At 49.6% G+C, this 11,744-nt stretch overlaps 2 protein-coding genes across 2 annotated transcripts; both read left to right on the forward strand.

Annotated features, from left to right (window-relative positions):
* Positions 1–5,218: 5,218 nt before the first annotated feature.
* JN550_000612 (uncharacterized protein) lies at positions 5,219–6,619 on the forward strand (the record flags this gene model as incomplete). The annotated part of the gene is made up of 1 exon (XM_049317833.1): positions 5,219–6,619. One exon carries the CDS (start codon positions 5,219–5,221, stop codon positions 6,617–6,619), a length of 1,401 nt encoding a protein of 466 aa, XP_049177901.1.
* Positions 6,620–7,226: 607 nt separating this feature from the next.
* On the forward strand, positions 7,227–8,714 carry JN550_000613 (uncharacterized protein; the record flags this gene model as incomplete). The annotated part of the gene is made up of 3 exons (XM_049317844.1): positions 7,227–7,695; positions 7,752–8,091; positions 8,144–8,714. The coding sequence occupies 3 exons, from the start codon at positions 7,227–7,229 to the stop codon at positions 8,712–8,714; spliced, it is 1,380 nt and encodes a 459-aa protein (XP_049177902.1).
* Between the last annotated feature and the right edge of the window lie 3,030 nt (positions 8,715–11,744).

The following is an 11,744-nucleotide window of genomic DNA, read 5'->3' on the forward strand; positions in this document are numbered from 1 at the left end:
AGACCGAGGAATATGTTCTAGGATCCGCGTAGTTCAGAGCGAGACAGGTTCGCCGGCTAGGGACAATAGGCCCACCAGAGCGATGGGAACTTACGGCGGTAGAACTGGCACTGATGATATCGTCTGTGGGCTGGCTGGAAAGATGGACAGGGATTTTTCTCGATTCAGTCGTTGCTCCGATGTCGATCGTGGACTACGGATATATTCATTCGAGCGCTAGCATCAGTGGTGCAACAACAGACCCGCACCCTGGGTCTCCCATCGTAAAAGGCGGCCGGACAAGCAAGGAGTCGGCTAGATGGGCATGCTTAATTGCCCCCTCTAACGGAGAATTCACAGGGAGACACCTTGCAAAGAATCAGTCACTGAAGCGCGAGAGATCCGGAGGGGTAGTTCTGGGAAGTCTCACAATCTACAAGAGAAATACCCCCGACGCAACGACACCTTGCCTGGAACTGCAGAAAGTAGCGAAGGCCACCCTGGGCTCCGGCGATCTCTTACGGAAATAAAGCGAAGCGCAAAGGTCCAGTGTGCGGTAACTGGATCCCGGGACTGGTGACCCGTCTCCCGATCACGTAACGGAAGCCACAAGTACGGAGAATCCCTACTGAACATCGATAATGCACGCAAAAGGCAGAGTGCCTGTGCCAATCAACCAAAGCTCTACTATGTAGAAGCGACGAAAATCTGTGGGTCGAGAAAAAAAACCGCAGTGCCTGACTTACTCCAGGAACACACTCTTGGCTGGTTCTTGGTCTGCGAAAGGTAGCGTCGAAGATGCAAGGTGCAAACATTCAATCGACCATCGCCGAGCCAGATCTGTGGTCAAGCTTTACCGTTCTCGGGAGTCACTAGGATTGGCTTGGCTCCAGAGCCTCCCGCTAGACCGCTGCTGTTAGGCTTGTGGCTTTGACGCCGCAGCTGGCTGTAGGCTTTAGCGCACCAAGTTCGCCCCTGCCGACGCCGTCAAAAGTTCGGTCAGCCTCATACTAGGTCTTGCTCAGGGCTCTTCGTAAATGTTTCTTGCGAGCCAGAATTGTTCTGGACATGCCTAAGACCATTCATAGCCTTGTTGTCTACCTTGCGGACAACAGGCTAGTTTAGCGGATACGATCTCCGTCCAAGACAGCTTGGCTGGCGACGGGGTAACAGTACTATGTAAGGCCAGCCGTAGATTGCGAGATGGCAGGTAGGCGGTATAATGATAAGCATCCTTGGCAGACAAAGCCCCGATTCCACCGCTTGCCGAGCCGACTCTTTCGGCTGAAGACCAGACGACTAAGTTATCTGCAGACTGTGCGATATAGAGATTGTTGCACATCACGCTTGCGAAGATTCTTGCATAACCGCTAAAGTTACCATTGGAGGCGTGCGTCAAGAGGCCGCTCTCGTAAGTGCAATTGCTTGATACACCAGCCAGGTGCGATAAAGTGTTACGCATTGCATTGAGTGAAGCAATGTCCGCCGCTAACGGCGGCTGTGACGAAATGAATTCAAAGGCTGCTGACTGGCGGGCGAGCTGGCGCTGCGGGGAGGCTTTGGCCTTTGCCGCCAACTCGTTACCGTCCCGTGATTGCCATCAGAATGTCCTTCGCTTTGCCGTGATTTCTAGAAAACTATATTATGTGCTCTTATTGAAACCTACCCTTGCAGGGAGAGTAGGCCCTGGCTACTTACCTGGGGGCCTGGTTCTGACCCTGTTACTGTCGATGCAACCAAATCTTCAAAGTCGGAACTTCTGATGAGTGTTGACTGCCTGGTTATAAGCCAGGTGGGACTCTGTGGAGATGTTGGCTTATTTTGGCATTGATCCTCAATCGCAGGCCCACTCGTGCCTTACTGCGCCTTGGCGATACATCCTTGGTGGATATCCCAGCAAAGCTCCGATGGTCCTGGTTCCTGCATATTTACGCAGAAACTACGTACTTAAGTTACCTAGCAGGACTAGGTACTTAGTTTCATGGGCGTCTTTTGGCCAGGGAAAGTCGGAAGGGAGGCCGAAAAACGACAGTTCCTTAGGATGATGGGCTGCGTGGCTGCTGAGCTCCTTGGCCAAAGTTCCCAAGTTGACACGAATTCGTTGCTTCGTACGGAGTAGGGCGGAGTCTTTTCTTGTCCCTCACTGTGTCAATAGCTCAACCTTACCAGCTGACGTGGTACCCATCCTCAAACAGCATCCCTACCACAATAAGTTGTCGTGTAACGATGTCTGGCGGGCGCCACTCGCCAATCGCTGATTACCAGGAGGTCGGAACCAATGACATTCAAGTCTAGAATGGAATGCTCCGAAGACGATCAATTCTGCCTTGTCCACGAGATGCTGCACGGTTTTGGCAATATCTCCTGTTCGTCTTGTTCGAGCGCCGGGGTCTTCACCAAGCCATACCTATTGACTATGGCGCGTGCTAGAAGGCTGCATTCTGCTTGACAGTCTCAAGTCCAGCAGCCCTCTGAAATTCTACAGTTTCGGTAGCAGGAATTGAAAAAGTGAGGTAGATGTGACTGTGCATCTAGCCCAACCGTGTTGTTACACCTTTGTTCATTCTGCCTGCATACACATCTCATCGCGTCGCATAGCGTCGCATGGTATTGCCGATGATACCACTTGCTCATGCAGCGATTATAAAGCACAGCGCGAGATGCGCTGCCGGTCTGTGATGCAAGGATGGTCTCTGACGTGGTATTTCATTCAAGCGATTTCCGATCGGATGTTACCGTCCCCGTACCATGTCTCTCTTGTACAGAAGATCTAGGCAGTTGGACCCAGCCCAGTGGTCAGGTTTCCGGCAAAGGACACCATCGCGTTTCAATAAGACACAATTTTATTCAGATACCTGGTGTTAAGGTGCATCCAAGTCGTGCAAGCCAGCATGGATGATGAGGGTTTCGCGAACGAGTTGTCCAGCACTGAGCGCTGTCTCCGCGCTTTCGGAGGGCTGGCAATAATATTATTCAACGTGCCGTGATTTATTGATACGACCGGCGCGGGACTTTGGCGGGGGCTGCTAGGCTCTAAAAGCTGCTAAACCTCCGGCCTGACGCTCTGCCGGCCTTCTAGCGTTTAACCGGCCGGACGCCAATGTTCACTGGGCATGGCCTTCGGATGCTATGAGCCGGAGATTTTCTTACTGTCAGGAAGCTCGGACTCTCTTGACGCAAGTCCCGCGTCCTACGGCAATTGGGACAGACTGCTTCTCGATACGCGGAGGATGGAAGGGACCGTGCGTGCGGCTTCATCAGGATTTACTAGAGTTGTGATGAGCGTAACCTTAAGCAAGGCATGCCCCACTGGGGTATATACTCCGAATGTTGTGGTCTTGATACAGGGCTTGGCTCAAACTTGAAACGCTGCGTGCATGCAGTTTAGCGCGCCTTAAACGCTGGTGGGCGGCCAATATCTCTCTTCTTGTGAAGGATCGCTCCAGGCTGTGTACGAATACGCATGCTCATGCCTGCTATTACTTGGCACATTCACACGCAGTCTGGGATATTTGCTCATATCGAAGCTCGATGGCTAGGGCATGGCGATACTTCTCGGCATCGCATGGTCGGGTCGCCAAACAGACTCGCTTAAGCCTTGCACTGAAAAAGAGACTTATGTTTAATCTAGGCGACAACTACCTAGCTAAAGAGGCCTGCCAATGACACTTCGAGACAGTGGAACGACGGCGCGGCTCGAGAACCATCATCTCATCGCTCACATGACTAATGTTGACCACACGGCAGATCCCCTCCCGAAACCCGACTTACGGTAATGTCTGGCGGCTCCAGATTTCCTTGTAAACCTAGAATCTCGGGGCTTTAGACTAACAAATGGAGTTCCCGGCATCTACTCAATTACCTTGCATGTATGAAATGGTCATTTTTAGGGATTAATACAAAAATGGTATCATTCTTCTATGTCCATATGTGGGCGACAACGGTGGATGTTAACACCAATCACATGACCGCCGTGCTAAGCCTTTGCGCTGGTCAGTTGGCCCTATATGGTCCGCCATTGGCCACGAAGTAGCTACAGGCTATTGAGTCCTTCCGTCAACTTGACACTTAGCTTTAGCGGCCTTCCTTGCCACCTGGTCTGGTTGGGGCTTGCAATAAGCATCTAGAACGGTATTGTCCGCTTCATTCAATACCAGCTGGTTCTAGATTACCACTACGTGAATCATGCGGCCGTAAAGGGTGTGTTCTAGTTGATGCCTATGACACGGCCGGGAGACTTTCTCGTCTGATTGACTATGTGATACTTGGAATCAATGACGTGGATGGTAAGCGGAGCATCGTAGAACTTATGGCCCAATGACGGATCTGCAATTGACACTTCCCGATGTTTTCCGAACCTTGGTTCTTGGGCACAGGCATATCGCCACGCCGGCACACCAAAGTCGGCCTCATACTTCATGAAGCGCGGCCCAGTATAGATTGAAGCTGCGCAGTCAAAATTATCCCTGGCGTGCCAACAAACGTGGTCCGATCGACAGGCGAAGGACCACTGACACTCCCAGTTCATACTTCGTCCACAATGCCCCATTTTCGCCCTGAGGCTAGACAATGTCATCCATGGGCAAGGATTCTTGGATGGTCGACCAAGGGTATTGTGTCATGCAGTCAGAACCTCAACTGTACTCGATCTTGCTGAAGGTCTAGGTGCTGGCCTCCTGAGGAAGGTACTCAGACCCGCGGATTACCAATCGTCTCAACACTGTTCATTCTTGCACAATGCATAACCCACCTCAAAAATGAAAAACTACGGCGTCGCAGCTACCATAACACATGGTGCATGAGACACCTCGGTCCTTTCTGACGTAAATATATCATATAGTTCTTCTTACCTGATTTACCTACCAGGAGAAATTGTGCCCTTCTACTGTGGACATTGAGGTATGTCAATTAAAGCTTTCGGCTCGGTACCTACGCATTTGTCAGGCTAAACGGGCTTTGTATGGGTACTCGCTTCGGAAATGCACAATGCTGAAAGACAAAGGAGTGGCATTAGTGATGCGGGAATACATCATTCACCATCTATTCTGATGAAGAAAGACTTGAAGCTGAGCCTTTGTTCATTTATGAATCATAATGGCGATAGCATGGCCACCAGCCTATTGGCAATATCCGTTGTTCAGTGGTATAAATGAACAGCTTTACCTCGGAAGACGTTTGTGATACTAGAAAGAAACCAGGAGTGAGTCCTTGACATATGCTCAAGCATTGACTTGCCAAGATGGCGATTGATGAAAAGTACCTTGCCCCTAAGCCGCGGATGGCGAAAGGAATGACCATTGAAGAAATCAAGAAGGCACATGAGGAGTTGAAAGCGAAAATGAAAACAACGACAGAAGGGTTCTCGAGTCAAATTAGTCCACGTGCCATTCCAAGGACATTGGGGGAAAAGGAGGGTTTGCTCGTTGCAGTTGATGAGCACGCCAGATTTAAAGAGCGCCAGAAGGAAAAGCTACTTCAGCTTGTGGATAAGAGGAAACCTCAACAAAAATTGACCGCATCGTACATTGACGATGATGTGGACGTCTGGAACCGGAAGAAACGCCTCAGTGCAGACAGCTTAGAGTTCAGTGTGGCCACTGCCTCGGATAGTTCATCGAGCGACGAGCATGATGTTCCTTGCGGTGACCCCTTCTGCGAGCGCTGTGACATTCAATCGGAGATCCTATCAGATTTTCTTTCAGACGCAGCGGATGAATCCTATCAAACCTTTCCTCCCGCATTTTACGAAGCAAAACCGTCAAGATACTCGATTTCAAAGAAGTTACATTCAGCCAAGCAACAATCAGTTTCGGAAAGGCAACGTAAGGTACAGACTACCGAGCCTATCAAAACTGCGCAGGGTCAAGCTGATCCTAGAAAGTACACGGAGAAGACCTGGGCGGAGCAGGAAAAACAGAAGTTGTCAGAGCGCAGGAAAAGTCCGGCTTGGTTGAATTCAGAACATAAGTTCAACCAAAAGCAATTTGCAACACAGACGGAGACGACCAATGGAACGTGTGAGCCAGATAAATACTCTGGCGCAACTCTCGCTGACTCAAGGCATTGCATTGTGCCAAATGCTGCGCAGGCTGCTCAAAATCATCTTGACGACCTCCGCATACAATCAGTACCAAACACGGGGGCGACGGATACCATAAGCGCAGCTAATGCTGTTAAGAGAGGAAGATCAACTCAGGTCATCTCCACAGAAGACAAGACTGACTTGAGTCCAGTGAAAGACTACAATTCAAATCGTCCTGGGCTTCCGGTAAATCCTAAATTGATCACACCCAAGAGTCCAGAACTAGGGTTTGATTTATCTGATAACCCAGTTGAGGTTGAAAGGAAATTCTCTGAGCTTTCTTTTAGAGAACGTGAACGCGCAGCACAACTGAGAAAGTCTACTCAAGAACCTGTTTCGTTGCCTCGCATAGGCCGGGGAAGTCGACCTCCACTTTCGCCTAGTAGCGGCTTGGCTATGTGCCAATCATACAGGGCTCGTGTCCCAGGTGAATATTTCAAGTGGACCAGTCCTTCCGAGGAAGAAATCACACATGTGCAAGAGAGGAAGGTAGACTTGCTCAAAGAGAAGGCACAGGTACAGCAATCAGAGAATGCACCTTCTTCTCGACCAAACTAACTCGAGTTACAGTACGTATCTGGCTGCTGGCAATGAGAATCTAAATTGATATCGATGGGGGTTTTCGTGTTTAGTCAGCAATCTCATCCAGGGTCATCGGAAATGGCACCCAAGACGATATCAACTATTAAACTTGATCTTTTCGATCACTTCAAAGGGCTTTAACACGTGCGGAGAGCGGTGTTGAGCTCTAATACAGACGATAGGCCTTGAAAGGCCCTAGAGCAGGAAGAGAGTCACCGAAGGTTTATTAGACATAAACCAGGTTAATATTATAAGTGGGTGGAGTTTTATTCTACACCTTCAGTGCCCGATGTCGGTGAATTTGACGCCATGCTGCATTACTTGTGTCTCTTGGCTATTCAACTTCGACGCGGCCTCTCGATTCACTTGCTCTGAAGTTATAATGCCTGCTAATTTGAATATTCACCCATTTGAAATAAGGGATATCCATAAAAAGACCTCTGGACCTGTGACCTACTGCGAATCTTATCTTAGATCAGGATTAATGGGTGCTTGGCACAGCGATCCCCCGACCAGATTTCAAAGCCATTACACCATTGACGAATCTTGAAATCGAGAGCTTCCTGAAATCTCTGTCATCGTGATGATGTTTCTGCTCTTCGCCTTGCTGTTGCTCACATGGGTTTCAGCACAGGGGAGCCAGGCCCCACAAGGCATTCGACGTGTTCCTGCCGAGATTACCAACAATGCTACAGCCTTGCATCTGTGGCACGAGGAAATCTACCTGAACTACACTAGCAGAATGAGACAAGACTACAGAATTGAGCATTCTCTTCCGAACGGGACGATGCTCAGCCTGCGCCCGGAGGAGCTGCGATACTTCATCAACCCCCATGGAATCCATGCCGAGATTGTCAACAACACTGTTATGCACAAATTTTCTAACGGCACTATTCTCAACGAGAAAGCAGACCCCTGTAGCGGTGGGCCCTTTGACTTGTACAAAGAGTACCGCGAGGCAGATTGCAAGCCGAACATTCCGATGGATGACCACGGCAATTGCCAGGTGCCCAACGGCACGACCACAAATTGCAAAGCCTTTTGTCAAGTTAGTGAGTACGCATGCTTTCCGTGAATTTGGCGCCAAGGCTGATCATATTTAACATAGGGACCACTTACACCTACGGCACTGAAATACCTTATGCGTCCAAAGATTTGCATGCCAACTTCCCGGAGGTCTCTTGGTGCCATGGCCCTGGATCTGGTACAAATAAGGTCAACGATAGGGAAGACTGCACGCTGAAATCGACTACTCCACTCAAGATCAAGATTCCTGATTGGCACTATGGTGGTAATGAAGCAATTTTCGACCAAGGGATCTCAAGCGGGCTCCATTACAAATCTCCTCCGAACTACGCTTCGCCGGACGGCGCTGGCAACCACGTTTCCGAGGTTGGTCCGATGGAGTGCGGATACTGGACATTCCTACCCATCATCAAGACTGTTTGGTAAGCCACTAAATTGCATTCTCTGAGAATAATATGGCTCACAAGAGACCAGCGGCTCCGTAACCGAAGCTGTACAGAGCGAGCAACCATCGCACACTAATGATTGTATCATGAGCCAGGCTGGCGATACATGGACGTTAGGGAACGTATGTGCGAGTGAGTACGTAGCCAACCCACTCAGCCCCCTTCAGGTCAGTGGTAGGTGGGTATGGGTGAAGACAGATTGTTTCACCCGTCACGCCCACAAGCACGGCGAGCAGGACGTGGACTACTATCGAGAGGGTGTTGCACTGCCTCAAGACGATTTGATGCTGATCCTGGAGTGGGATTGGCAAAAGGTATACTGCGACGTTGTCCTCCATGGAGTGTCAGTCCATTACTGGGTTTTGGGGAGACTTATGCCCGACTGGAAGATGGGAAGTTGGGGTCGTGGATTGCTTGATGCTCTCAAAGTTAACGCCAATTCACCCACGGCGTGGATGTTCGATTATAACTACCACGGACCGGGTGGAGACCGTTTTGACTGGCTTGCGCAATGGGAATACAATAACAACCAGGGCCCGACTGTCTACACGGTTCTGTATAATCTGGGTAACAAGGTTCCAGAATGTAAACCGCATTAACTTAAGGAAGTCGATGTAGAGGCAAGCCCAGTCAAATCGATTAATTTTCAATGTCCACCACACCTGGGATGATGGGAATTTAGAAAAGCAAAAACAATGACTTTGTGTATCAGCTAGTATTGTTGGGGCTGAATCACAAAGAAGCCCATCGCTTTATTCCGTAGTAGATGTGACTCTTATAAAGACAGCTAGTCGCACTTCAATTTGATGTTATAGCCTATGCACCGCAGCGCGGACAGCAAGAGAAACACCTTACCCTCCAGCTCCTTAGCGAGGACTAAGCCCCTGTGTGCCAGAGTAGATAATGCCCACTGCAAAGCGGGTTTCGTTCATGCTCTTAATCGAGAGTCCTTTCAGTATGCCTGCCTGCGGGTGCTCAAGGAACAACGCCAAGATTACCAACAAGTGCTTCGGAGACACGACTGCTGCAGGCTTTTTGACAATTTTGATACCTATATTCATCGTTGTCTTCATATTTCTCATGTACGTTGCCTTTATATGGGAGAAAGCACAGATGATAACTGAAGAAAATGGGAATACGGCGCACATTCTCCAGTCAAGCTCGCATGATACTTCTGATATATCGAACCTGCCTCGGAGACCACAAAATGTACGGTTGCCGTTTAGGATTCCCAAATATACCAGGGAAGATCTAACCACAAGTGATCATACATCGGAGGTGGATCTTGACGAAAACAATCACCATCAGGCATTACCAGCTTCCCAGAGTGGCTTAGAATATTCGGATGATCCGAGAATTCACCCAGTTCATGCTTTCGCAAGCAAGGTAAGAGATCTGCTCCAAATTCGTAATGTCTTGAGAAAGCCTCCGCCATGGATGGCGGGTTCGATGGAACTGGATGATCTGGAGCGCCAGAAACCACCAAGGGGACTTGAAGACCTTGACTCCTGTAGGACGAGCATATATCGGGCTGAAGATGCGGCGGACTTCAGGATTGCTCGTGAGAGCACGATGGACTTTTCCAACATTCGTAGGTCATCTAAAACGACCGAAGAGATCCTCAAACCATCTCCCAACACTATGAAAACCTCAAAGTTTTACGAAGATTTCAAGACGTCGGGAAACTTTGACAACGTAGGAGAGGAACAGCCGATGTCTTCAGATCATGTATTTGATCTCCTGGAGGCTAGCAACGACAAAGTAGGTACGGGAAGCAGCTCCACGGATCCCATTGAGGAGACTCGTGAACCCATAATGTCAGGAGCGTTGGTCGCTTCCTGAAGATTTTCTCCAAAACTTTTTGGGACAAGCATACTGACTCGGTTCTGGATGAGATGCCCTTGGGGTGCATTGCACCAGATATCTGACTATGACATGGTGCAAAACTTATAAACAAGGTAAGAGCGAGAGTTGGAGCCCAAAGTTGCTTACATAGCCCATACTGAAGGCCAGGCCTTGAGTCATTCTGCTGCTGGGCTTGGATAGTGCATACAAGCTTCCGAAAGAAAGGGGGCTGACCGTGTGCAGTGAACCATGCAAATGTAGGGAGAAATGACCTGATGCACCCACTGGATCCATCCCCTGTAAGGAACTTGAAGCCTTTCATTTGGTGAATCTACCTTCGAACTTCTTGGGTTGAGACTGATAGCGCCAGAGGCTAGGAATACCCCAAATTGCAACTGTGATGATGTATGCCAGTTATCGCGATGCCAGATATATTTGCAATCACCGAGCTGCTAATCAGGGATTGTGACGAGGAAGGAAGAAACATTGGACTGGTCACACGACAAAAAGAAGCATTCTCCATCACAGTAGGCTGGAATACCAAAACTTGTTGTCCGGTCTCTGCATTATACAAGCTTACAGTCGTGAATACATCTCCTTCCCCGCAGCCATATCATTAGGCATGCGAGGATACAATGGGAGATGCTAAGGCCCTTCCACACCCAGAATATGTGGACGACATTTCTTTCCTATAAGCCAAGTGCCTGGTGTCTTGCTTGTTGTGATACCACCTCTTATGGGCGCACTGGGGCCACCTTCGCGATTGAGGACTTAGTAGCACAGATACTGAGGAGTTCGGCACCCCGGAAACTTCTCAGTACAACGTAGACAGTCAAGTGAAGGATCGCTTTGCGATCCTGATCCTGTTCACTTTGTCTCTTGTGAATGCACAAGAGTTGGTATATGTTGTGCGCACCATAAGTACTCAAACCACTCGCTGCCAAACGATGGGGTACCGAGGAGGTGGCTCAGGCCGCATATGACATACGTAGGGATCGGCTTCCGGAAACATCCAGTGGGGTGGTAATCCACCTCTGCAACCCATAGAGCTTGCATACCCTGAACTGCACGTGATTGGTCTAGACCTCGAGGGTATACAGCAGCTGAGCTCAGAACGCTCTCTTATTAGAGGCACAACTCGGGAAGCGGACTGATGTGACGCCTAGTCATTGAAAAGGAACACCGGTCGTCGGGCCGTTTATACATAAGCGGCGATTACTGAACTGCTGGCACGCTATAGTAGCCAAAGTAGTACTTGGAGGTGCCCAAAGCGAAAGCGCGGTAAGCGTTAAACCACGCCACCCTACACGGCGCTTCAGATAGAACCACAATCTATACTTGTACCAACTCCCTTGCCGCAATCCCGGAGCTGAAAGAGCTCAGGCAATGCAGCACCCCTTGCTTTGGAACCAATCTAGAGCTGCAGTTGAGTCTCACATCACCGGACGGTAGAAATGGGCAGTACGTCAGACAGGCCCTACCCGGGTTGAGCTGCTGCTATGCCAAGAGCAGCCTGTGTAACTCGATCGCGATTTAATCGTTACTGGAGGCGCCCTCGAAAAGCAAACTTTCTGAGCCATCCAATGGGTGTGAAATATGACCATAGCGCCACGCCAACGCCACGCCACGCCCTTGACTGAACCCTGAACACGTACTGTGCATCTCGTATGTCAGCTCGAGGCTAGCATGGATCTGAATGTCAGCGCAAGCAGTCTATTTAACTCGGCCATTTGCCTTCGCATTATCATTGCTTCTCATTTCCAACTCCAAAGCCGCGACCGCCA

The sequence above is a fragment of the Neoarthrinium moseri genome (assembly GCF_022829205.1).
Source record: "Neoarthrinium moseri strain CBS 164.80 chromosome Unknown scaffold1_Wmoseri_CBS_16480, whole genome shotgun sequence".
NCBI classification, from domain to species: Eukaryota; Fungi; Ascomycota; class Sordariomycetes; order Amphisphaeriales; family Apiosporaceae; genus Neoarthrinium; species Neoarthrinium moseri.